The sequence below is a fragment of the Heliangelus exortis genome, chromosome 2 (assembly GCF_036169615.1).
Source record: "Heliangelus exortis chromosome 2, bHelExo1.hap1, whole genome shotgun sequence".
NCBI classification, from domain to species: Eukaryota; Metazoa; Chordata; class Aves; order Apodiformes; family Trochilidae; genus Heliangelus; species Heliangelus exortis.
In genome coordinates, this window is record NC_092423.1 from 46,516,496 (window position 1) to 46,543,672 (window position 27,177).

The 27,177-nt window shown below is 39.7% G+C and overlaps 1 protein-coding gene across 1 annotated transcript in view; it reads right to left on the reverse strand.

The window, feature by feature from the left end:
* Positions 1-5,583: 5,583 nt before the first annotated feature.
* The window catches only part of SUSD5 (sushi domain containing 5), a 45,849-nt gene continuing 24,255 nt past the window's right edge, over positions 5,584-27,177 (reverse strand). The window contains exons 4-5 of the mRNA XM_071735920.1: positions 19,229-19,417; positions 5,584-9,045 (exon numbers count right to left, since the gene is read on the reverse strand). Of these exons, the coding sequence (XP_071592021.1) occupies positions 7,763-9,045; positions 19,229-19,417 (1,472 nt within the window). The 3' untranslated portion in view covers positions 5,584-7,762. The remainder of the gene's footprint in view (positions 9,046-19,228; positions 19,418-27,177) is intronic.

Here is a 27,177-nt window from a genome sequence, read left to right on the forward strand (position 1 = left end):
GAGCAGTGAAGAAGAGCAGAAATCAAATTTACCTCAGAGGAGGATTGCTTTCCTCTTTCAATTGTAAGGATCAAGCCTATGAGCAGTTTCATCCTGCTCATATCAAAGGGACACAGGAGCATTCATTATGATCAAAGTCTAACTCAGCTGAATGGAAGTGAATTGCAAACCCAAAATCTGCTCTGGGTTTCTAAAAAGGCAAAACATGATCTACACTACCTTGCCAAGTCGTTGGTGCTGTAGCTTATGTATGCTATAGAAATGTGGTGTCTGCACTATTGAGTGTCTGCACAGAACAAGAAGGGGATCCCACAGCGTCAGGTTTAAATTTCCTCTGGCCTGTGACAGCAGTGGAACATTTTAAAATGTTTAAAATGGTTTAAAATGTTGTGTGTGAAAGGTGTTTGGAAGATCAAATTGGGGTTTTTTAGCTTCTTTAATATAAATCACAACTAAGTCACTGAAGTTGATGAGCAGACTGTTTTATTCTCAAAACGAAAAATCTATCAAGAGCCTTTTAACTTTATGAGATTTACCCAGCTCTGCTTGTGGTAGTGAGACCAGAATCTGGCTTTAACATTCAGAGGGTATATCAGATTTCTGTATGCTTTTTGTTCCACACAATATTAGCACTCCATTTATTCTAATTTTATGTAAGATTTCAACTTTGCTTTTGAAAGTTACAAGCAGTTGGTTGTAAGCCAGTACTTAACTTCCCCATGAAATACATGACTTACAATAGCCAGCTGGGATAACTTCTCCAGTTCATCCTTAGTTTTCTGTTGCTCTAAGTTTCTGTATGTTCAAGGGAGAGGTTATTGCTCTGGAGGCCCCTTTGACCTCCTTTCCAACCTGCATAGGACAACTCCAGATTTCCTCCTCAGAAACTGCACCGTTGAAGCTAAGGTCGGATGCCAAAGAAACTCCCATCTTTGATACTCTACCTTTCAAATCCAGAAATCTCACCATTAAAAGGTGTGGAATTAATTGGGGATGGATGGATGGATCTATCTACATTGCCTTTATTATACAAAGTTTATAGTTTCCTTTTTTCTTATTACCATTTACCAGACTGACTTAAGAGTTCTGCCAAGGGCCATCTGTTGGTTTCTATGGTGCTCTCCTCTTGTGTGCTGTCTGTTAGGTGCTGCAATTCCTTAAAGACTGCCAAGAGAGGTGCCTGTATACTTCAAGCTCTTGGGCCCAGGGTTTTCTGTAGCTTTACATTTTATGAGAAAATAAAATATACATAAAGCTTCTAACCAGATTTTGCCTGTCCATGAAACAAGTAGCATAGAGTACAAGATGGCAGAAAATATGTTCCATGATCTCTTTGATCTGCCACACAGAATGATTGCTTTCCAGCTAAGGAATGCCTTTTTTCTCTCTAGCACTAATTGTCAGAGATCACTAAAATCTTTTTTAGAGAACCAAGTGTGTGGTAAGATACTGTAATATTTTCATTCTACCAGTAAAGCACTAAGCACCAGAACTAACCTATTTTGAGATTCATTTGATTTCAATGGGGTTACCCTTGGGGATACATTTAGGGCCTGTGAACCCTAATACTTCCTCTCCATCAAAAAGCTATTCCACCATTGCAAGTCTCTCAAGTATTATCAGTTTTCTGGTAAGCTTCTGATTCTGTCTTTAAGCCTTCCTTAACTGGTCTCTTTTCATATTCAGTCATTTCCTGAGCTCTCCAACTTACAGCTAAAATCCCCTGCCACTGTGCCTTCTCAGGCAGGGTTTTCATGGTATAGTAAGATGTCCATTAGCTAATGATTGATTTTGCTTAAGCCTACCTTAAGTAAGTCTGATGTCTTTTACTGTTCCATTTAACTTGGGGAGGCAACTGATACTCTTGTGGCCTTCTGAAATGGCACTGTGATTCCCTTTTTCATTTGGTTCAAGTGTCTGTGGATTTTTTCTGGCTTTCTTAATTTCCACTGCATATGGACCCAAGCCAGTTCAATCTTAATAAGTACAAGTAGTTCTCAAACCCTTGTTCTTTTCTAATGAGAAATAGCTTGTCTTCCAGTTCTTCAGTATTTATTGTGGCTTTTTTCAACATTCTCAGGTTCTTTTAACTGATTTTTTTTATTTTGCTGCTGCTGTTGTTAAATGCCAACATTTACATGTGACTGCAATAAATTAGTGACTTTTCTTCCACTTCTCTGATCCCGCCAATTCTTCTTGGGAGGCTTCAGGAATATGGTTCAAGCCTCCCCTCTGCCACCTCAAATTCTTGCAGTTTTGAGTTGTCTGCTCAGATGCTAGCAGCTTCTGTGTAACCCAATGACATATTTAGATTTTGTCTCCATATCAGGTTTTGACAAGGCTTCCAGTATGAATGAGGCTGATGCCCAGGAAAGTTGTCATTTTGTTGAAGCCACCACGTTCGTGTGACTACCTGGAATGCAGCATCAGTGCCATGTGTCTGCTGATCCAGGGCTGGCCCCGAAGATAAAATTCGTATCAACCTCCATGGTAGCATTGCTTGTTGTGTAGCCATACAATTACACTCTTTAATAATTGCTCACATTTTTAGTAACAGAGCTGGCTATTTGTCTGATCCTCCGTTGGTGCCCACCAGCAAGTCTGCAGTAATTTTGAGCATGTAGTTCAGCCACCACTCTTGGTGAGCAGTGGGTGAAGTCCATCTTCTGGCAGATGGCAAGCCCAAGGGCCTGTACACAGCACAAATCCTGTGCTTGGTCTCTTGTTGGATGGAGTTCAGCATGGTGGGCAACTGGTTAAAAGCTACCAAGGTGGCAGTGATTTTTCTGCTCAAAGTTTAATTCTCTTCCCTTAAAACATCATTGCAAGCCCCACACATCTGTGTCTCGGCAATTCCAGTAGCCAATAAAGTCAGCTACGAAAAACAAATACTTGCACAGTGATCAGTTCTGGCAAATTCAGATGTCCTGCTGGGCTCTTTCATTCACCGCAGCAATTCTGCAACCAGACCTTCATTAGTTCTGTTGACAAACCACAAGCCAGATTCAAATTCAAATTGCTCCGTTTTTCAAAGCTTTACTGCTTTGGAATGCTAAACCAAAAAGTTCATGAGATGTTGTACTCAGTTCACCTGGAAAGCCCATCCAACCATTTTTTCATTCTTGCCAGAGTAAGTCTGAGGTGGAATTAGAGGTAGGTCTACCCAAGACAAGCTGTTTCTCTGAAAATCCCATAGTGTGTCCTGCTTTGCAAAGCTTTTTCACAATGCACTCTCACAGTGAATGTTCACCATGTGGCTCCACATTCAGCATGGTGATTTATTGGTCTACATTGATAATAAATGCAGATTTAGAAAATCTTTGAATTTCTAGAGAATCTTCATGAGAAATGGTCTTAAGTAGCATGCAAATTTTACAGCTCTGAAAATGGAGTTGTGATTAAACAAAGATTTGTTGGATTATAGAAGTACAAGTGTTTATTATGGCTGGTACTGAGAATAAACAGTTGCCTGCATATGCCAGTTCCTATGGAAATATGTTTTTAAGTTCTAATGTGAGCTGTAAACCAAAGCTACTTCAGTTAAAAAAATTCAATACTTAAACTGTAGGGAGAAGTAGTCAGTGCCAGAGAAAACATTCCCATTTAATAATGTTTGAACATAGAGCTGTGATGCAGTTTGTAGCAAGGCAGTGAGAAAAACCCACAACTAATCCTTCATTGCAGCTGTCTGAACTTTTGGTTGTCTGCCATACTTTAAACAGCGACTTCTTTTTTCTGGTGACTCAAGACTTGAATGACCCAGTGTGGTGAGTTTAAGCTATGTACAAAAAAGAAGTTAAGTAAGAAATAGTCAAAGTAAGTTGGGCTGCACACCCCAGCAAATCAGGGCTTTGTATCTTAAGTCCTCTTCAGTACCTAGGAAAAAATATTAAAATAAATATTTATTTATTTATTTATTTATTTATTGCAATTAAATATTTAGCAGTTTAGACACCCATCTCTTCGCCCTCCCCTCTCCTCTCCTCTTAGGGTGACAATTATATATGGAAAATAAATTCTGTAGAAAGTTCTGCATTGTTTAAGCTTATAAACACCAACTCTTTCTGTAAAAAAAATTTCTATGTTTTCTTTAATTATTTTTAAATGTTTCTTTTTTTGGATGTACCTTTCAAGTAGGCCCTTTAAGTGGCATGAAGTAACAAAAGTGCTTTTTTCCTGATTAATTCTTTTCCTAGGTAGTGGAACTTCCTTTCAAATGGTAATATGGGTGTCACAGGTGTAAATTCATGTGACTACTAAATATAAAGGAAAAAAATGGGTCTTTCTGCCTTTGCCCCATTCTTGCTATCACTTATTAGAAAAGGGATTAAAAGTTGAAGTACCCTGAAGTACTCTGAGCTGGTGGTAACCCTGTAGTTTAACAATTCTTACAGCTATCTAATAATTTCTTGTTATAACTATAATCTAAAATGTTTATTCATAGCTACATATTCTGACCTTTCACAGCTGTGTATCATGTTGCATCCCTGCATTAAAAATTACAGGATATAAAGAAAACCCTTAAATTATTTTTGATTGAAGAAAAAACCTCAATCTGTGCAATCCCCAACATAATAGCTTTTGTGGTACAATATGCAGTTAGGCCAAACAGCACAATGAGCCTTATTTTGCCACCTAGCTGGTAAATGGAAGAACAAGCACGGAAAGTGGGGGGATTTCAGCCTGAGAACTTACTGACTACCCCCAAATCTGTGATTCCAGTGCAAAGGGCAGCAAGCACCTTTTGGTTGGAAGGGCTTGAACCCCCAAACACTGCCAGTAGCTTCGATGTCAGACCCCACAGTGTCACTTCTCAGCCTTCCTGACAGCAAAGGTGTACAGGGCCCAGCAGATGATCTGTATGAAACGGAGACCCAGTTACTAGGGGGCTGTTAATAAAGCAAAGGAGGGGAAAGGGAGATAGTGTCTCAGTTTTAACACCAGTGAGGTGATTCTGGCCAGCCTGTTATTAAGACTTGGCTTCCCTAAAGAGCATGATGTCTGACTTCTACCACAGAGCAGCACAGCATCTCATCAAGTCTCTTAATGACTGGATGAGTCACACAAAATCACAAAATCACTCCAGTTCTTTCCCCTTTTCCTTTTCTTCTTTCCTATAATGAGCACATAGTTGGCAATTTTCAGGTCTTAATTCCTATATTGAATATATCCTGAGTAATTCATCCCTCCACCCGCCCTGTATTTTGTCCTTATCATCTTTCAGGTTTTATGTTTATGATATTTGTTTTTCGCCATCCCTACTGTCTTTGAATAGCCAAGATTCACACACAAAAAGAGGTCTAAGTCAAATGTATCATTCGTGGGCTGTTTATCCCCTTGTTTTTATTAGTTTTCTCAACCCCCCCTAAATCATTCTGGTATATGCAAAAGCTGTGAGTACAAATAGATGCTGCTTCTGAGCAGATCTGGGCTGGCAGCCTAAGCTGAACAATTTTCAGCTAATTTTTTAGTATCAAAGTGTCTTCTACAAGAATTATCTGAGTGACAGACCTGTCTTTTCTTCATAAATATGGGGGAAACTGGATGATTTGCACAAGAACACACACAGGCACTTCCTTTCCCTTTTATTTTGTAACTTGATTTTTATTTAAATACCTCAAAAAGCATTATGTTAATGTACATTTTCTTCTGGTTCATGAGTAACAAGTATTTCTAAGTGTCAAATAAGATCCCTGTCCAGTTTGTGTTTGTAATTACATTTTGTGTCTCATTTTCAAAAGTTCAGTTCCTGAGCCAAATAGTACTGAATTTCATTTTGCATGATGCTACACAGATCTGCAACATATACTTGTACCTTGTCAATATTTTTAATGGATGTTCCTGTGTTTATTTGATAGCATATTTCCATGAGACCTCAGATGGTATCTTAGTTAACAGTCTCCATAAAGTTGCTTAGTGCGAAATCTTTATGTATGTTTTTAAATGTTGCTGCATAAAAAAATAGTTTACAACAGAAATTCCAGGTTATTTCATAATCTAGAACGCATTAAAAGCTTAAAGTCATGCATATGTCAGAGAACACAATATTTACAGATCTGTACAGTTTCTGTCCTTCTTTATTTACTGTGGCTCTTGCCAGGCAATTAGATTCAACTCTTACCACTCTGAGGTCAAATTCTCCAAGGTAACATATAGCCATCATCTAAACATGCTTTGTTTTGCTTAGCAGCACTGAGATTGATGGCTGTACATATGACTGACACAATTCTGCACTCCATTTCATAAATTCTACCTTCCGTGGAGTTAGAGGTGGTCACCAATGTGACACAAAGAACATGAAAACCAGTGAGCTCTACCCAGTCACCTCTTCTTACTCCAGTGTTTTGATGTGTTGAACTACTGGTGTATTTTGGCTAAGGCTGTAAAATGGAGTGGCAGATGAATTAATTTCTGACCGGCAGATTATTCGCAGTTGCCAGCCTTTTTCCTCTTCATAAAGTATGGTAAGAAAGAATATTTCATACTCAATACACCAGAACCATGCTAAGGGATTCTAGAAAACATTTTCCCCTCTCTCCCTGTTTATTTTCAAAACAGCTTATAAACAGAACATGCAGTTAGAAAAGCCTCTGTGTTTTTACACTAACACCCAGTCTACAAGGCAAGTGTTTGCATTTTGTCAGCTGGATGGCATTTCTTTTTTCCCCGGGTTTACTTTCTCTTTAAAACCACAATGACCAGCAAAATGGAAATGCATCTCCTGTACCCAGTGGCCTCCTCAGACACCTTCCAGCTGATGATGGAGCAGAACTCTGAAACCCATTCCTTCTACAGAGTTCATATGGCAGAGGTATTATATATGGCTTCAGCTGCCAGAGGTACTGCTGGCTGTGAATCAAAATTCAGTATCTCGGTCAGTCAGTGTCTTGATCAGAAAAGTGACTGACTTTTAGGTAGGCTTCCCCTGGAAAGTACCTCATCACTGTCTGGCTCTGTAATCAGAGGCTATTCATCATAGCAACTGGAATCAAAGGTGCTCTGACTCCTCTCCTGCCTCAAGGAAGAATGGCACTTACAGTACTCTCTGAATTCCAGGGAGACACTGTGATTTCTATAAAAAGATTAGTATAAGAATGGCACTTCTTCACTAAGGCTAAAAGAACACCTTCCAGAAAATGGTATAATGATCCAATATTTGTGGCTTGTTAAATTCACAACATTGAAGAAATGTACCTTAGTAATCATTGCAATACTATCCATTAAAGTGTGGTAGCAAATAGTTTTTCTTTTTAAGATACTTCAGGTAATAATTTGTTACGGTGGTTTATCCTGACCAGCTTGGACAGATTCAATAAAAGGAACAAGCACCACATGTGTGCTTGCTCAAAAAACATCCTTCTTCCCCTCTTCAACTGAAAATAGACCAAGAAGGCCTGACCAGCCCTACCGTTACATTATAACCAGGTAACACAGAAATTAATCAATTAATTTATTATTAATAGGAGCAAAATGTAAAAGCGGAACAAACTGTAGATGTACTACTGAGCACGCTGTGTCCTCCTGATGACTCCAAAAGACCCTTGTGGTAAAAATGTACAGATTCTTTAGCTCTGAAAAGTCGAATTTACTAAACTGCAGTTTTAAAATTATGGAATCTTTTCTGTCTTCTATGTTCTTTTTTCATTCTTTTTTTCTTCTTCTTTCCGCACTGCTGGATTTTAGCATCCATGAGTCACGTGATCCTTCTACCATCAATGTATTTTTCTTCTGATGTCTAGCATCTCTGCCAAAAGACCCTTGGTTAGACTTTCTGCATTTCGATGTGTTGGTGGTGGTAGTGGTGGTAGCAGTGGTGCCTGGGTTGACACCTTCCATTCAGTTTATAGACAGAATTTTTCTGCTGCCGTTTTTTGAAAAACCACACAGCCAGGACAGCTGCAACCAGTAACAAGCAGAGCAGAATCACAATTACTGCTATGATAGCACCTTTACTGGACTTGGAACAATCCTCTCCTTCACATGGCTCAGAAGTGGGGACAGGCTTTTCTCCAAGGCCCTGGGTGAGATTTTCTTGTTCAGCTAATTCCTGGGATGATGTGTCAGTAGTGACATCTGGAGCTGGTGCAGTGGTTGCAACTTGCTCTGGGTAGGTGGTTGATTCTTTTGGTTCTGCATATGGAGTGGGGTGAGAGGGGCTGATCATCACAGAGGTTTCTGACATGGACGTTTTTAAACTGGTTATGTCAAACAGTGTTGTTGTACTGGTCTCCTGAGTCATAATTTCTGGAGATGTAGTTGAGTGGTCCCAAGCATCGTCATCATAACCTCTGCTCACACTCAAGTTCTCCAGATCACTCACTGATGTAAGTGGTCCTGGTGTCTCTTTGGCCACTTCACCATCTATCCTTGTTGTCGCTGCCACAATCTGTGTTAAACTTTCCTCTGGAGCTGGGCTACCATTGCCTGATTTTCCTACTTCAATGTGATTTGGCTGGTCCGTTGTGAGGACAATATCATCTTCCGTTCCCATTGATCCATCAACTTTATCCCCTTCCTCTTCATCATCCTCTACCACTTCTTGTGTTACTGGATAGCCATCTAACCAAGACTCATCAGTAATGGCAACTGCATCAGTCTCTGCCTTTGTGTCATTAGTTGTGAGAATGGGCCCAATAGGGAAATCCTCACTGTCATAAAACATTTTGGCACCAGGTTCTTCGTAGGCCGTCTTCACTCCAATGTGGTTATCACCTTCAGCAAACTGTGCTCTAGTGGAATCATCAGTCTCTGTCTCTGCATCAGGCTCACCGAGAGCCTCTGATGGAAACCAGAACAAGTTTTTTTGGCTTAAAAGTGACACTGGGGACTCAGTTGGTGCCTTGCTTCTTTTCTCAGGTGTGCCTGTGTCCTGAGTAACAGCTCTGGTACTTCCCATTCTTCCTTCATCTGAACTTTTACCAAAGGAAAGCTGTTCTTGCTCCTGCTCAGTTTCCTCTTTTCTATTGACGTGTTCATTCTCAACAATAGGTATTGATCTGTCATCAGGAAAATTATCTTCATAGTCAATGTGTGCCTCAGTTTCATCTAGAAAAGGCAAAAGAAAACACAAACAAAAAAACCCAGTCAACATTTAACTTCTCCAGAAAAGCACTGGGCTCATTTGTTACAAGAAGACAGGAGCAAAGGTCCAATGAGGAGAGACTTTTTAGACAATATTTTTCATTCAGTGATATTGTCTTCTTGAAGAGGGGGTGATGGTCAATAGCAAGTTTTTTTTTAAAATCAGGATAGGTGTCAATGGTAACGACTAATAGCTCATCTTTCCAGATTTAAAACCTTATATAAATAACTTATTACCTACAGTAAGAGGACTTTCTTCAATTGCTTATTGTTTTCTCAAATCTTTACTCTCCCTGATTCTTTTTGCCAGACATGAAAATTTTTCATCATATTCAAGCGAGAAATGGGTGTGGAGAGGAATGTGTAGCGAAAACTAATTATTTACTAATTGGAGTGTAAAAATAATAAAAATCTACAAGTTTTACAGCAATTTCATCCCTTTTGGGCCAGCTGTTTTTGAAGGATTATATTCAGTACCTTATGTTAAATTCTTTATTTTTACTCAACACTTTTTATCAATGACCTTGAAAGTGCAATGTTACAACACCTGGGGCCAAGTAAGCTGAATGCTGTTTCTCATTCCATGAGAGTCCTTCAGAGCTGCCTGAGGAAGAACATACCACCACCAAAGCTGACACTGAGTTCTGTTCACCTTTATCTGAAGAAAGCAAGATGCATCCATGACTGGATAGAAACCTCTGTCTCCAAAACTTAAAGCCTAACACCTAGGTAACCAACTCTCAGGCCTCCAATTTTAAGAAACTAAATGTTAGCAAAAGAGAACTAAGGGGAAAAAACAAAACAAAACAAAACAAAAAACCAACCAACCAAACAACAACAAAAAAACCCCCAAAACCCCAACAACCTGGCAAAAAAAAAAACCTAAGTGCAACAGAGGGGCAGATTCATCAAAAAGTTTGAGTTTGATTTAGGAGTGCTTCCAATGCTCAGCAGACCTACCACTCATACCAAAACAGACTTGACTCAAAGCATGAAACGAAATGTTTGAATTTGAATTGAATAATACATTGTAATTTATATTTCTTCCACTCTCCTAAAACCTTAGCTCAATGAAAAATTTTCCAAACTAGACAGAGTGGTTGATTTTCAGCTCACACAAGTTTTACTCCATAGAAAGTTGATGTAATTGCTGAGATTTATGCTGGCATTAAAAGTCCTAGAAAATAGTGCCTTGGGATATGGAAAATAAAACAAACTGAATCATGGTGAGAATTTTTCTTTTTAAGAGAGTGTTTGGTCTTTTGTGAAGACAGTGAAGCAATAGATCTGGCATGACAAGGGAAACAAGAAATTAATAGGAGAAGCTGTATTACAAATCAATGCATTCATAAAGCCTTATCTTCTTTTGCCTTTTTACACTCAACCACATTTGAATCACATTTTCATCTGGAGCCCACCTCAGCTTCCTAATGAGTCACATTGTCCTTGGAGACAGTTTCCCAGACTTCTGGCAGACCCATATTTGGTCTACTTTTAAGAAAGATTAGAAATATTGTCAAACCAGTCTGACCCAAACCACTTAGTGGTGATACAGTTCACACCAGCTTACTTTTTGCCAGGACAGCTTAAGCCAGGTGCCAGAACAGAGTGAATATTAGCAAAAAGTATTTTTCTTGGAATAGCATCCACGTCTACCATGAACCAAAGCAGTTATGCTGAGGAAACCAAAATGTGTGACTGAGCCTGTGGAGAGTTAATACCTCTGTGGAAATTGTCATGATGGAGAACTGGATGTTCTCAGCAGGTTCTCTCATCTCACAGCAAGGATATAGGGGTACACACATGGTGTGTACCATGTGCCCATGATACAACAGCACCAACAATGGACCTCTCTCTCTCCTAGTCCTGGTATCCTCATCTGCATGTGATATTCCTCTAGATCCTCTCTGTCCTTTCTGAAACTGGAAAAAACTTCTGTCTGGTGCAAAGACCACTTAGACAGGGAAACAGAGCTCTCAGAGTGGAAAGCTTCCTGGTAGGACTCTCACTTTTCTAATTATTCCTAAAATATTTTCCAACAGTATTTCAGACTTTCTTTAATGACTTGAGTATACATCTGCATACCAAAGCATTTTAGCAACATATTTGTGAAGCTCTGTGTGGCACTGGCCATTGCAGTGTTTCACTTAGAACAGCCATCAAATGCAAGTCTCACTTTTTGTCCTTGGTCTCTCTCTCACTCAAGACTTTTTCTACCTGTCAGTCTCTTCACATGGAAATGCTGCCTCAAGCCATCTTGTCCTCTTGCCATCCAGACTCCTGCTAAAACCTGATATCCAGCATGTCTACTTCACTAAAGTTCAGCATGTCTCAGGACAGCCTATAGATGTCTGCTGGATATGTGTTAACCTGGACATCACCATGTGAGAACTCACCATTTTACCAGCTGTGATGGTCATGGTGTTCCTTCACCTATATGTTCCCCTCTATTTTTGCCACCCATTTACTTTTCAAACTACAGCTGAGGATGATTTATGTTCTGGCATTTCTAGTGCGTGCACCCTGTGAACAAAAATTAGTCATATGCTTATATTGTTTCCTCCAGACCTAGTCTTTGGCTAGCAATATGAATCTAGTATTCATCTTATTGACCAGCATGGATCATTAACAACTGTAGCAATATGCTTTCTATAGAATTTGAAGCTCTTCCCTTTCACTGCCTCTCCTGCTATGTACTTCGAGCCCCTGAGAAGAAAGTCTTATGGAGGCACAACAGGAGAGAGCATGTGCTTCCAGGAAAATACAAGTCCTCAGTCTATCAAAACATATTAAGGGTTTGTTGAGCCATCAATCAAGTTAGTTGAACCATCAATCAAGTCTCCATCCACCCTGCTGTCTTTGGGCCTGATCCTGCATGTAAAGAAATGAATTGGTGCTTTCTTAACGTTCAGCTGAGGAAAGAAAAAGCCCATTGTAGTCTAAAGAGAGCCTGAGCTTGGAGCTCATTATGTGCTGCTCCTCACAGCATAAGGGAGTCTTGTTCCTCCTGACAATCAGATTGTGGCCCCAGTTGTAAAGCTACCATAATGTATTTTCATATGCAAGCTCCTGTATTTGTATAGTTTACAGCAAAGGCTATCAACATAACCGATGTTAGCTTATGGGATGCCAGAATGAAAGCAACTATTGAGCCCTCTAACCATCAAAGGAAATGCAGACCCCCTCAGTCTGAAGCTTTGATTTATATGATCCTGCATCGACTTACACAGTAATAATACTCTATTCTTTCTTCTGGGCCCCAGACCTTCAAATGAGTCTTGGATCTGATATTTGGTGAGTTTGTGTTACCATGACAATCTTCTAAGTCAGCTGTGAGCTGGATTTTCCAGGAACAGATCGCACAACTTTTGCACTTCTTTTTTGCTCACCTCCTCAGCACTTTCTGGAGCTTTCCAGATCTCTGAATTTCAGTATTAATACTGAAGAGCAACAACCAAAGTAGATTCAACTCCACCTCTTATCCAAATAGTTGTGCTCATTTTTAAAACAGCTAGCAACTGACTTGAGAGTGCTTACATCTTCCTTCCTCTCCAGGCAGGTCTGGTTTTAAGAAAAGCCAGCAAAGAAATTAATTAGTTCAAGACCAGAATCTTCCTATATCTGGCCATTGTTACATCTTCCCCTACCCTCCCCTGGCAGACTGAAGGATCAGTTAATTTCACTTCACTGTCTCAGGGATTACTGAGGCTGAAATGAACATTCTACTGCAACAGATGCTGAAATGGCATACTACCAAAGATGTGAAGCTCAATTAAAAGGTAAAATCCTTTTAATTTAGCCTTGTCTTCCTTTCTGGGAAGCATCCAGTCCTAGAGAGCTTTTATCTCCCTCAACTTTTGCTCCTAATGTGAAAACAGTGACCAAACACAAAGACAGGCAAAAAGAAAGAGCCTGCTTTTCCACACTCATGTGTCAGTTTAATTTTTCTTCTAGATAGCATATTGGCATGCACACCCTATTTTGAGTGTTGCTATTTTGAACGACCATAAAGTGCACTGCATATTTGGTGGAGGTATTTTTGGAGTACAGGAAATTGAAACTTGATTCTATGTAGACCATCACCATAAACATTTCTACTGTATAAAACCATCTTTATTCTAAGAACTCAAAGTAGTTGCAGCAAATATTAACAAACAGGCATCTGCCTTTAAGAGTGGGAAGAAAAAGAGCATATGGACTGAGTTGCCTAAAATCAGTCAGATTTATGAACTACAGAATCTCAAAGAATTATGCATTTGACTTGGATCAGGCATACAAACACACTCCTCTCAAATCAGCCAGAGTATGCTAGACAGAAACTGTGTTGCCTTCTGTCTTTTCCAACACCTACAAGGGAGAGGATGTTTTTTATTCTAGCAGAAAGCCTGCTAATATAAATAAATAGCTCATCATAATTTTTAAAGTAATTTGATTTGGCAGAATCAGCTCATGCTGGATCAATACTTTACATTAATCTAATACAACCACTGAGTGATAGACCTGAAAAGAGAACCAAAATTTGTCATAACAATTGTTTTGACAGGCCATGTACGGGTATTTTTGCTGATTTTATTCGTCTGTTATGACTCTCCCTTTGCACTGTCTAGAAAAAAAATAAAAATCACTCTTACATAAGATCAGAAGACATTTAAAAAAAAATTAAATTATGATGGCTAGTCAGCCTTGAATATGAATATGAATCAATACTATTCTTGAAAAGACAGAAAGTAATGTTTGAAGTAACAAGAATAGTTGAATCAGGCAAAAAGACTGGGAGCTGTATAAGAAGCTTACAAAGGTGGTGAATCCTTCTTATGCTGAAATCAGAGGAGTATGGTCCCCACTGTGGAAAAGTTAGACCAGCTCTGAACACACCAGACAAGTATCCAAGTGTTGAGACTGGAGAGATTCTTTATATGTGCAGAAGATGCAGGATCTCCTGCCACAAGCTTATAGCTGGAAAACCTAAGCAGCTAGGGGAGGAGGATAAATATATTACATTCTTCTCAGCCAGTTTTAGGGCAGAGATGTGACCTAACTTCCCAGCCATCTAATCTGTCTTCTCTTTGAGTAAGCAAACTCTCGAGCATGCAGCCTACTGCAATGCAGCCCTGACCCCCCCCACTAAAATGCTGGTCTTAATGCTCCTGATACTGAAGCTATGGTTCACTTGGGGGAAAAAACAAAGGTCATTTAGCAACTGCCTCTTTAGTCTCTGTGCCTCTAGGACAGCCACAGCTTGGCATGTATACATCTGCTTTCAGCCCTTACTACAATGCCAGTCTTCAGGATACATTTTGTAATAATGTGTTCTCTCCACAGAAACAGAAAATACAATAAACTGAAAAAAAAGCCTATGTATTTCCTTACCCTCTGCTTAAGGTTGCTTTGTGGGTTTGAATATCACTGTGTTTTCAGCTTGAACACAGCATCTTTTCATGATGAGAAATTGCAGGAAACAGTAACTATAAAGAGCAACTCCTTTTCTTAAAAAGCATCTTGATTAAAAATTACCATCCATTACCCAGTGTGCACAATATACACTGAAGCCATTAGCAATGCACTGTTTTCTTAATTTCTAACATCCTTTGCTGTATCCAGAGTCCACTTAATATAACCCTGAAATGGACTTTGTTCAGTTATACCCACGGTCAAATTTTGCTAGGTATTTTGGACAATTTGTATATTGATGTGTAACATTTTTTTTTCATTTCATTTATGAATCTGCAAACTGTATAGTTGTACCCTTACATCCTGGATGCCAGAAAGCACCATTGCTTTTCTAACTGGATCAAAACAGAGAGGAAAGACGATCATACAGCTACCTCAAAGAACATGTAAGTGCTAGATTTAGACACTGCTACAATGATAGTTCTTTGACCTTGTAGTTGCTCTCAGTGAGCAACAGGGAATGTAAATCTGAGTATTAGGCAACACCCGAGTACTGTGTCCAGTTCTGGGCCCCTCAGTTCAGGAAGGATATCGAGGTCCTGGAGCAGGTCCAAAGGAGGGCAACCAGGCTGGTGAAAGGACTCGAGCACAGATCCTATGAGGAGAGGCTGAGGGAGCTGGGGGTGTTCAGCCTGGAGAAGAGGAGGCTCAGAGGAGACCTCATCACTCTCTACAACTCCCTGAAAGGAGGGGGTAGCCAGGTGGGGGTTGGTCTCTTTTCCCAGGCAACTCTCAGCAAGACAAGAGGTCACGGTCTCAAGTTGTGCCAGGGGAGGTTTAGGTTGGACATTAGAAAGAATTTCTTTACTGAGAGGGTGATCAGACATTGGAATGGGCTGCCCCGGGAAGTGGTGGATTCTCCGTCCCTGGAGATATTTAAAAAGAGACTGGATGTGGCACTCAGTGCCATGGTCTGGTAACTGCAGCGGTAGTGGATCAAGGGTTGGACTTGATGATCTCTGAGGTCCCTTCCAACCCAGCCAATTCTATGATTCTGTGATTCTATTATTATGGGGCAGCACCCAAGCAGGAGAGCAATATGCAGCTGTGACATCCACAAATCTCAGACAGCTTTATGAAGCTGGATAAACACTACCAGTCTTTCAAGGATGAGGCAGAGTAAGAAGCAGAGTGTAGCATAGTGACTTGCCCCTGGTCTCAGATCCAGTGCAAGAGGTAGGAACAGGCTTTCTGTCTTTTACAGGGAGTTTTCTCCCTTTGTTCCAGTTGTGTTATTGAAAGAGCGCTGGGATCGCATCACATTTCCAGTTGCTCGGCCAGCACAGATGCAGAACAAGGGAACCATCTCATCTTACCAGCCTCTAAACATAGCACTTAAGTGTTCACCACTTCTTCCCTCTGATGTAAGCCACTTAGGACAGAAATGGCCCACTCTGCCAGCAGGGATATAAATTCCCCGTTAAGTCCCGTCATTAACCTTCATGATGGGGAAGTTACTCTGTTGCCTCAAAGCACTTAAAAAGCAGTGTGTCTGCTGACTTCTGGAGTACTTAATTAATAATTATTCTCCTCTCTCATATGACCCTGAAATATCTGTCAAATATAAATCAAGTTTCTTTCCATGAAATTCCATTTTTTGGTTCTTCTCCACTGAATTCTTGCTTTTTAAAAAATAACAAAGCCTAACATCACACATTTTAATTTTCCTGTAAAGTCTCTTTTCTTAAAGAATTTTTATGAGGAGGACGGAATACTTAATTATTGAACTGGACACATACTGTATTCTCTATCCCAGGTCCTTGAAGTGTTTGAAAAACGTTAATCAAAGGAAGACCCTCAGCATGAAGTCTACATTTAAATCATTTTAAAAATCATAATCCACAATATTATATCTGCTCCCAAGTTCCAGTGTTGATGTTTGTGATTTTACAGCCACACTTTCCTATTTCTTTTAAAAATATTTTTCTCTCCCCTGCGGCTGTGTGGAAGGCTCAGGCAAAACAGGGGAAATAGACTATTTATCCAGGGAAAACAGTGAAACGCACACAGCTTAAATGGCCTGATTCTTTCCCCTCCTTACTGTGGTGTAATACAGTTTTACTTCTATGCCTGAAAAAGTTAGCATTTTCACTAATCTCAGTGAAGGAAAAAGAAGTATCAATTTGGTGTGGATTATAGGAGATTCAGACCCACTGGGCTATCAGATTAGATACTCTTTTCCTTCTCTCCCTCCATGGTCCTCCTCCACTCCCTGCTGTATTTCAGTCATCTGAATTGCTGTTTTTAAGAACATTTCTGGTTGCTGAAATAGTTAAGAAAGATGTTGGATTTTTAAAATTGTATTTTTGTATCTCTATACCATTTTGATGGCTTTGAATATCTGGTTCCCTGGTGCACAGATATGACCCATTTCTACTAAGAACACATTTGACCTTCTCTCATTATTATCCACTGCCTGGTATATATGTATGCCTGATACATATTAATGAGTAAAAATAACTCTTTGCAAGCCCCTGGGCATTAAGGAATATATGGGTTCTGAAATGCATATACTTACTCCACCCCATATAGATAGCTCAGCTATCCAACAGCTGCTCATTCCTTTGCTTAAAATTTATCTGTTTTGCCAGAAATATAATCTTAAAGGTGTGATAACTCTCTGAAAAAAACAAAAAACCAAGATACTCTGATGACTATTCTTAAATACTGGAAAAATAGGAAGCTTTGGGTATTTAGCAGGGTTACAGGATGATAAAGCAAAATTCAGATTGCATCCACATCTGAACTCATTGTACTATGTACTTCATGTTTAAACAAGGAGAAAGTTAAAAGTTTGTTGCAGAATCTAAATAACATGTAAAGGTGGATTTTATTGGAGGTTTTAATTAGGGAAATATCATAATTTCTCAGAGCTATAACATTTTGTTGGGTGTTTTTTATTTTGGGTTTTTTTTTTGTTTTTTCAATAAAAGATTCATTCCTCAAGTCAAGTTATTTGGTAAGAAAATCTACTTTCATTTCTTTTAATGGAATAAATATCTGGGTAGCTGGTGTCTGTAAGCAAAAATCCTGAAAGTGTGGTACAATATAAAAATTGTATGCCTTTTTATTGGGGCAAATAAAAAATATTTTTTTGAATTTTTTCGTCTCACTGCTTAGCTCTAAGCCAAACTGTATTTCTGCCACCATATCACAGACTTTTTCTGTGGCATGAGCAGACTTCTTAACTTACACAGGTCTTTAATTTTTCTAACCTGTCAAAAGGAAGTAGCTTTTATCATATATATAAGGTCAGAAGTTCAGAAATCCTAAAGGAACTAATGGGAAAGGGCTAGTAAAAGTTCAGATCAGCCAAACTATCTTCTTAAAAGACAGTGGACAAAGTCTGGGGCTTAAAAGATGGAGAGCTATTGCATTGCCCATTTAACTTCCCAAATAAAAATCCAAGAACACCTAAAGGATGATCAGCTCAATTCATCATAGAAAATATAAAGAAGTGGAGGGAATTACATATGGGTTTGCTGTGAGCTGGAGAGGTATTGACCCCTGTCTCTATGGGCCCACCATGGCATCTTGTCTTGTCTGTACGTGCTATCTCAGAGGCCTCAGAGAGTAGCATCTCATGAAGATGTAAGGCTGATGATCAGATGATAAAGCCATGGACAGCCTCAGCATGTCTCTGGTAAGAAAAGATGTTATTTGCATGCAGGCCATGATCAGTGCATGCCTACAAAAAGACACCAGCTTTTCTCTGTACTTGCTCTTGTTTCCTGAAGTCAAGACCAAATACCAAGTTTTCATTTCAGTAGCCTGCTCTGTAGCAGCTCAGTGGCTTCATGTGAAAATAAACAGCAGAAGACATACAAAACCTGCATTGTACACTCTATCTGGTAAACAATGTCTTTGGCTCACTAACACTGCTTGGGCATGGCTTTTGAACTACTCTGAAAAAAATACCTTTGGTATTTCTTGTAATGTCCTTAGTAATCCATTGCCTTGAGTAAGCAAAGTAAATATCTTGAAACAGAATGAGCACATATACAATTATAAGCAACTCATTTCCAGAAAGGGGCTAATTCTGATATTAAATATGCAGGCGAAGAGTCTTCCCAAAGGTTATTTTCTGGTAATCAAAAAATATGTTCAGCACTGGGTGGTGAGACACTGGCACTTGTTCACCAGAGGAGTTACGGCTGCCCCCTCCCTGGAAATGTTCAAGGCCAGGTTGGATGGGACTTTGAGCTACCTGTCTAGGTAGGAGGGGTACTTGCCAATCAGAACTAGATATTTAAGGTATTTTCCAACCCAAATCATTCTATGATTCTATGATGCTAAAGAAAAAGGGTACTGGGGAAAAAAAGAAGGAAGGTGGTGAACCGGAAGGCAGGAGCTGAATGATAACCCTGGGATAAGATTCAGTGAATCCCTGAAGCAGGCTTAGTGGATACAGAAAAAATTAATATGTCATAAAAAGAAATTCTAATTTTTAAAGTTTAGTGGCTCCTGCAACCCAGAAAGATACTGTAAGTTTATATAAGCATGACCAAATTATCCTCTCCTGTGGTTTGCTGGAGATGTCTACCAATGGGACTGTCTAGACATCGACTCTCTGAACACCAAGTCTCTCCACTGGGACTGCCCATTCCCAGGAGACATCCCAGTAAGCCTGAATCCACGTTGGTTGGGCTGAGGGGGGGTCTGTGACCTCTTGGGGGGGTGCACTGGGTGATCTTACCTTTGACACAGGCCTGGACCTGCCCGTACCACTCCCCACAGCTGTCGCAGAGCAGCGTGAACGCCGTCTCCCCGCTGCCCATGACGTAGCCCTGGGCACAGACATACAGCAGCTCATCCCCCATTTCAAAGCCAGTGTGGCCATGCAGGGTGGTGTGTGGGAAGGACGGAGGGTCCCCGCAGGGTTTGTCTGGAAGGAAAAAAATAAATGAGATGGCAGAGGCCTTGCAAAAGTCTTTAAATGCAGTGCTGATGGTGATGCTAAAAGAGTTAACCCGAGGACAAGGTTCATGTCTGCAAAACACAGGTGTCATCTGATTTGTGCTCTTGTCTTCCTTCGTAACAGTTTTCAGCTGTAATTGGGAAGGTGTTTATTGGGCTAAAATTGCAATGTGACAACCGTGGTATTACTAACAGTGACGCATCTAGAGGGGCTTTGTTTCTTACAAGTCAGCCCAGGTTGTCAAACTAAAGCTGTCTTCTCCACCTGCTTCTACAAAGGCTAACAAAGGTTTGAGACTGGAAGGCAAAAGCTTGGGCACAGTTACATTTCTCAGCAGCAGAAAAGCTTGTGAAATTGTTTGACACTACTACTAGACTGTAAGATGCTAAGCAGAGGCTGAGCAATGACCCAGTCCACCTTCACAGAAAGAAAAGGTCCAGGTGGACACCAGTAATTTTTGGTAGAATATCTCTAAACTTCCAGTCTTTCTTAAAATCAAAAGTTGCCTCCCAGTTACCAAAATTTCCCTGTTTTTTGGTTACAGACACCCTAAAAGAAATGGTGACTTGTGACTTTCAACTTAGCAACAACCAGGAGTAACATAGCTCTGCTCTCTGAGACCTAAATTTATCAGGACATGAAATCTAATTAGATGTTTGATAATAATTCCTCTGACAGCACTAAAATCCAGGAAGAAAAATTATTATAAACAATAACAAAAATTATTTGAGTTTTTCTTTTCCTGAAAGAAATGCAGGGAGGAAGCTAACAGAAAACCAAAAACACCAGTGTAAAGTGAATTTTAACTCTCTTTTTTGGGTTTGAATAATCTTGCCCATTGTTAATGAGGTGGGTCATGAGCTTCTAGAGAACTTCTAGGCGTTGTCATTTCTTTTCTGTCAAAGGTCTTCCATTCTCAGAAGTGCTCTTCAAGAGGCGTTTGCTACATCCCCTTTTTTTACAGTCTCTTTTGAAATTGGCATCTGTTGGTTACAAAACAACAAAACAAGCAAACAAAAAAATCTATAATGTAAGAACATGATTTTACTAAGAAAGCCAAAGTGGGGAGTCTTGACATAGACAAACACTTCTGTGTTCTTTCTTAAAACTGGTATCTTTTCCAGTGTTTCTAGAGCCCTTTATGGAAGAAAAAAAAAAACCCAACTGTTCCACTTGCCAAAGTATCTGATGACTCAAAACCTGTTTTTGTCCTGACACAGAATAACTAAACATGAAAATGTTAATAGGGAGTAGCTCAGAAGCTCTGGCTATTGTATGTTTATTATTAAATGTAAGAAGGGAAACTTGGGGTGAGTTTGGTATTGTAGTATTGAATCTCCTGTTGGAACAATTTGCCTTGGTACAAAAACATAATTAGTTAGTTGGCTAAGCAAAGATGTAGTTCCCTGGAAAGAATTTTGTTTGGAAGCTGAAAAAGTGACCTCCAAGACTATTGCTCCTAAGCATGCAGCAGAAGAAATATCTTGAGAAAGCACCCTTGCTACTTTGCTAGAGTCTCCTTTACACAAAATCTAATGAACAACATTTCCATTGACACCAGTTCCCAGCCAAGGTTTTCACCGGGGGACAGTTTGGACAGAAAAGCTTTTTCAATCTACTTTCTGCAAAGGCTCAGGTTTTCCTGCTTTTGCCCTAGGGACATTCTGCAAGATCCTTGTGAGTCCCAGCTTCAGATTTTCCCATCATCTACCCACTTCTGACCCAGGCATAGGTAAATACATATTTATTTAGAAATATGATGTATTTATATTGCTAGTTGCTTGCTTCATAGTGAAATGAACATCCTAAGATAAACATCTATACTCTGTGAAAGTTCTTTGGATCAGGCTTTTAGAAATTGTCTGATAGACCTGGCTAAGAGTTTCTCAACTGGGTATGCAGGAAAACATCTGCCACTAATTTAAGGGACACGCTACTGCAGTCAAAGCTTTGAAGTCTATTCTCCGTACTGTACACATACATATATACTGTCTAACACCTTCAGAAGTTAGTGGGAGTTATGCACACACACACTGACAGAAAAAATAAGCTCTTGAGGCTACACAAAGCTCAGTTTATGTACAGTCTTATGGAGGCTTGGCATCCGAGGAAGTGAGGAGCAGTTAGCAGCTAATGCCTTTCCTGTGAACTGGTTGGATGAATAGAGATTGATGTGGATGAAAGGAATAAAAAATATTTTATTGCCTCATAGGAAGGCTACAGACCCCTGCATTTCATGTACTTTATTTATTTATATAGTTACTTCCATGGGTACAAACGAGAACTGTGTATCTGGTCTGAGGGAAGTATTGATCCCAAGACTGTATGGGACAATTATTTTCCAGAGGGTATTCTTATCTACAAAGCCTTGCTTCTTAATCCTGTGCCCAGAGGAAGCAGAAAGGTAACACGTACATTAGTTAAATATGGCAAACACATTCAAAAAGCACATTATAGCCCTCCAGGATATAAGAAAGCTGAAGGGACCTTTACTGTAAAATTTGGCAACAGACATGGTAACAGAGAATTATGAAAAGAATGATCCAGCTGATGGGTGAATAGAAAGAAAAGCAGAGATTTTAAAGATGTTCATGGATGAGCACCGTATAGGAAAGTTTTGACTCTCATAAGAGACACTGTGAGGTCATGTCTTTGCTGCAGAGCATGTGGAGTGACAGCACGAAAAAGCATCAGTGAAAGCTGATACCCTGCAAAGATATACTGAGATTTCTACATCTATTCTGCTGCTGTCCTCTCCTGTGTGAGATGTACAGGAATTTTCCAGGTTGCAGCATCTTACAGCTCCTCATCCTGCTGGAGTCTCAGTTGCTATGACAATTCCTGCTCAGCCTTTTGCCAAACTTGCTCTTCCTGGTGCATGTACAGAAGTGACACTGGTACAGCAGCTCATCACAACGAGCCACTTCTGGGGACAGGCTTCAGGTTTGTGCCATTCTTTGTACCAGGAGAAGGCAAAGCAAAGGCTTGTTTGGAACAACAGCTTGTGCTCAGTGCTGGCATTCAGTCCATTTTCTTGCTGAAAGAGAGGAGGCAGATCTGGGCCCTGAAGCGTGACAGAGGGTGTGTTGGCAGCAGCTTGTCATGTAGAGGAACAGTAGTGCTCTTTGTTAAGGTGACCACAGGGGTTGCCTGGAGTGGTGATGCTGGTAGATGAGGACTGGCCTCCTCCATTGCTGAACTCTCCATCTGGAGCACTGTTTCCCCTCATCTGTCCTCCTATAAACCAGGGTGTTTTCTTAGTGCTTGCTAAAAAATTAGCAAATTCCATCTTTCCCAGTGGGAGAGCCCGATGGGCTTGATACTCAGGCCTCATCCAGCAGATCCCATGCTCTGCCTGCTTGTGTGAGAGATCACAGCTCAAACCTGGAAACTTGAAATCTGGTTCTGGATGTTGTGACCCTTCCTGAGCTTGTGACATATTGACAGGGAGGTTAAACACCTGACTGGGCTCCATACATTGACAGCTGACCTCCAGGACACAAGGATGAGTTGGGTTACACAGCAAAACACCACAGCACAGCACAGATGTAAAGCAGTGTTGAAGTAGACAGAAGAGCCTCACATCAGGAGTAATTTGGCACAGACTGTCTTCTGGAGTGAAAATCAATGCCACAGTCAATAAAGAACTCAATACAGAAGTCTAGAAATCAGGATAGAGTCAATGTCTGACAACTGAATGGGAATAAGTGGCACAGCAATGACATTAGTGTTGAGCATAGATGTGTTAGGCTAGTGATGACTGGTTACACACCTCTTAAAGACTCGGTAACTAATTCTTACAAGGGACTGAAGATGCCTCTTATTAATCAAGTTAGCACATTCAGTCATGATTGGCTTTTAAGAATTATGGCCCCCCTGAAGTGTAACTTTAACTCCAAACCATGTGTGGAAAAGTCTCTTGCAGATGAGCTCCTGCCAGAAAGTTGACACAAGTCACTTTAAGAACAAGACATCCCTATGCCCAAATCCGGATTCCTCCTGAAACATCTTCTTGAGTTGAATTACAAGCATGCCATCAGTTTGCAAATATTTTTTGAGATTTCTTGATAAAATGCTATCTACAGAAAGAGCAGCCTAAGATCAATTTTAAAAAAAATTACACAAAAAAGATGCAGACTTCAGCTTTCATACCACCTGGCAGAACTGAGAATCTACTGAAACTGATTCCCAGTTTATCTACAATTGCTACTTTCATTGTGTACTATGCTCTGAAAGCTGACATGAAACATCCTCTTTGACATAAAACATCCTCTGTTACAAGTGCCCAATTCAGCAGAGTTTTTCCAGAGAGACCACTGGAATTTATAGGATGTCATCTCATCATTAAGAAATTGGAAAATGCAGCTCTTAACGCTCAGCCCTGTGAAAGATGAATGTGGAAGTTTGTTTTTCTTCTTGATTGCAGAGGCACTAAAGTACATGGAATTTTTCTTTTTGGATAAAAATACTGGGGACAAATATGAGTACAAAGAACCAAACCTCAATCATAGCCAATGTAAGTGCTGCTTGTAAGCTACTAATGTTAGGATGCCAATACCTCTTTCATCAGATAGGACTTGAAAGAATTTATTAGTTTAAATGACATCACCAGGTAGCTGGAAATTTACTGTCAGCTATATACAAAGCTGTGGAAAAGAAATCTGTAGCAATGAAATACTGAAAAACTTCATATACACAGCAAAGCATGACACATACAAAGAAATGGTTCAAATATTACATAAAGCAAATTGCAGTTTGATTGTTCATGTAAAGTACATTTAATACATTTTATATAAAGAGCAGAGTACACTTTTTTTCTAGCTGATAAAAAAGCCAAACTGAAATATGTACATTAGCCATCAATCTTTGATGGGTATCTGGAGCCAGCAGCCATGTATAACAAAGTTTGATTTGCATTTATGCTGTACACTACTACAAGTTGCTGCCTGTTTAGTTTTTCTATGATGGCAGTAAATCAAAGACTTATGGAACAGAGATCTTACTTGTTGCCTGTAAATATCAGTGGGGCTCCAAAAGAAAGAATAAGTAAAACTTGAGAGCTACTAACAAAGAGATCTTTCCTTTGTTGCATTTTTTTTTTTAAAGGGAACTAAGAAGATTATATACATATGGAAATGAATGGTGTGTGGTGCTACAAAAAGTAAGACTGGTAGGAAAAAATTGAGCCTTCTGTTTTTCTTGCTTTGTATCTTTGTGACTTTGAGTTATTGTCTTGTGAGCTTTGATGGAGGATAAATACATACCCTGTGGCCAGATCTGACGTACGTGTGATACTCAATTTTCAGATTAGACAGAATCTAATACATTATTCAGTAATTTTTGGCACTCAGGGCTAAGAGAGAAACTTTCTGACCTCAGCAGATCCTGAGCTGGTAAAGAGTTGTCTTTTGAGTCTTGTGGCTGCATGAAACATTTGTTTATGAGAAACTGAGTAGACATTTCTCAGTACTGCAAAAACTGCAGGTACACTCACAGCATTCATAAAACATCGCAGCTACATCTTTCCTTGTCAAATATAATTCTCGTCACAAATCCCCTGTAAAGCACAACTCTTAGGATCAAAGATTGCTCTGATTCTTCTCAGTGTACTGAGCGAAATCCATTTCAAAAGCACAAAAAATTATATATATATATATTGTGCTTATTATATATAATTATAATTATAATTATAATTATAATATAATATATATAATATATATATTATATATAATATAATATATTATATATAATACACATATATATGTATATATGTATATATATATTTTCAGGATTTTAGTTGTAAAAACCTGATTTTTTATATATATATATATACGTATATATACATCTATATGTATATATAAATATATATATATTCAGGATTTTTAGTTGTAAAAGCCTGATCTTGTAAGCACACCCAGAGCACTTCCAGGATCTAACCACTGTCCTGGCTGTTAAGGCATGCTGAGGTGTATGATAAGCAATTCAACTGAACTCATTCACATGGTAAAAGATTAAAAATTAATTATAAATCAAGGACTAACAAGGGAATTTTATGATGGTTTGTACTAGAAGGCTCATGGTAGTTGAAGATGGCCTTCGCACAACCCTAAGAAGTGAAAATCAAGTTGTGAAAGATTACAATCCTGAACTTAGTTTCTGAAGAAGAAAAGGCTGATGAGCTTGTTCCTTTGTTCTGTCCTCACCCTGCCAGTCTGTCAGTGCCTCTGGCTGACCTCAGCCAAGTTTGGCAAAGAAGGAAAGCTGTTGAGTGTCTGCTCTTTTTGGTAAGATGAGTTTGAAATTGTGTTCCGTTTTGGGACCCCCACAACAAGAAAGACAACGAGGTGCTGGAGAAGGGCAACAAAGCTGGTGAGGGATCTGGAGGGCAAGTCTTATGAGGAGTGTCTGAGGGAAGAAAAGGGGGTTCAGGGGAGAGCTTATCACTCTCTGAAATTACCTGAAAGAAGGCTCTAGCAAAGTGTGTGCCTGTCTTTTCTCCCAAGTAGCAAGCAACGCCAGGGCAGGTTTAGATTGGATACAAGAAGAAACCTTTTCACTGAAAGGATTATCCAACACTGAAACAGTCTGCCCAGCAAGGTGGTTGAATCACCATCCCTGGAGGTAATTTAAAGGGCGTGAAGCTGTGGTGCTTAGGGATTCAACAGATTAATGGTTGGACTCAATGGTCTTAAAGGTCTCTTCCAACCAAAATGGTTCTGTGACTCTGTGAATGAGGAAGGAGTCAAAGCCAGATGTCTTTTCCATTAGGATGGGCATGGGTAAGACTCAGATCTTACCTGTGGTCACAAGCAGTGCTGGTCAACTGATGGGCATTGCAGGGTGGACAGCCCTGTATGCACATCCACACCTCTAATGCAGCCACAGCACATGTGGTCCCCTGCCCAGCCTGAGCAGCAAGGAGCTGCCAGGGACCTCAGTGCAGGGACCTAATAGGTAGAGGGTGAGGTTAGAAGGCAATTCTTTCTTCTACTAGAGAAAGAACTAGATTAATATGGGACTGAAGGTTATTGGTTGGATGGATATGGAAGAAATTAAAAAGGCTTGTGGTTGTTGTGTATGGGGACAGAGGTCTGAGTGTAAGAAACCTGGGATTTATCACTTTCAGCAGGGCAAAACAACTTGCCTCTTAAACTTGATTTCAATACACAGGTCTTAATACTAATGTCTCACTGTATTATAATTGAAATTGAGTCAATTAAAAGCAAAAAAATACTAAAAGAAAAAAAATACTTGGGAGGTTTCAAGTAAGAAGCAATTCATTAATCATAACTTAGATGTGTAGCCACCTGTGGGAAACAGCAGAACAGATATACTGTGTAAGAGGCTGTGGTGCAGGATTTGCTGTTGCTGTTTCTTGCTGGATATTTGCTTCCAAAACTGAAAGTGACATCCCTGAGATGAGGATGTTCTTTAATCAGTGAATTGCTTTGTGCTTGCTTGTGTGCTATTGTGTGTTATACTCACATGGTAAGGCTATTTCCTGGACTTCTCTCTTTTCATATCAACTACAGACCAGGTTCTGCCACACAACTTTGCTTGAGTTTTTCCATTCAAACATTGACTCTGCATCCAAAGTTTTTTTATACATTCAAAGAAGAGGGGACCTTATTGTCATTCAGAGATGTTTCTGTGTGTAAGGATTGTTTAGTGAGTGCACTGGCATGATCATCCCAGTTTTTCATCAGGAAACTCCCTGCCTTCTACAA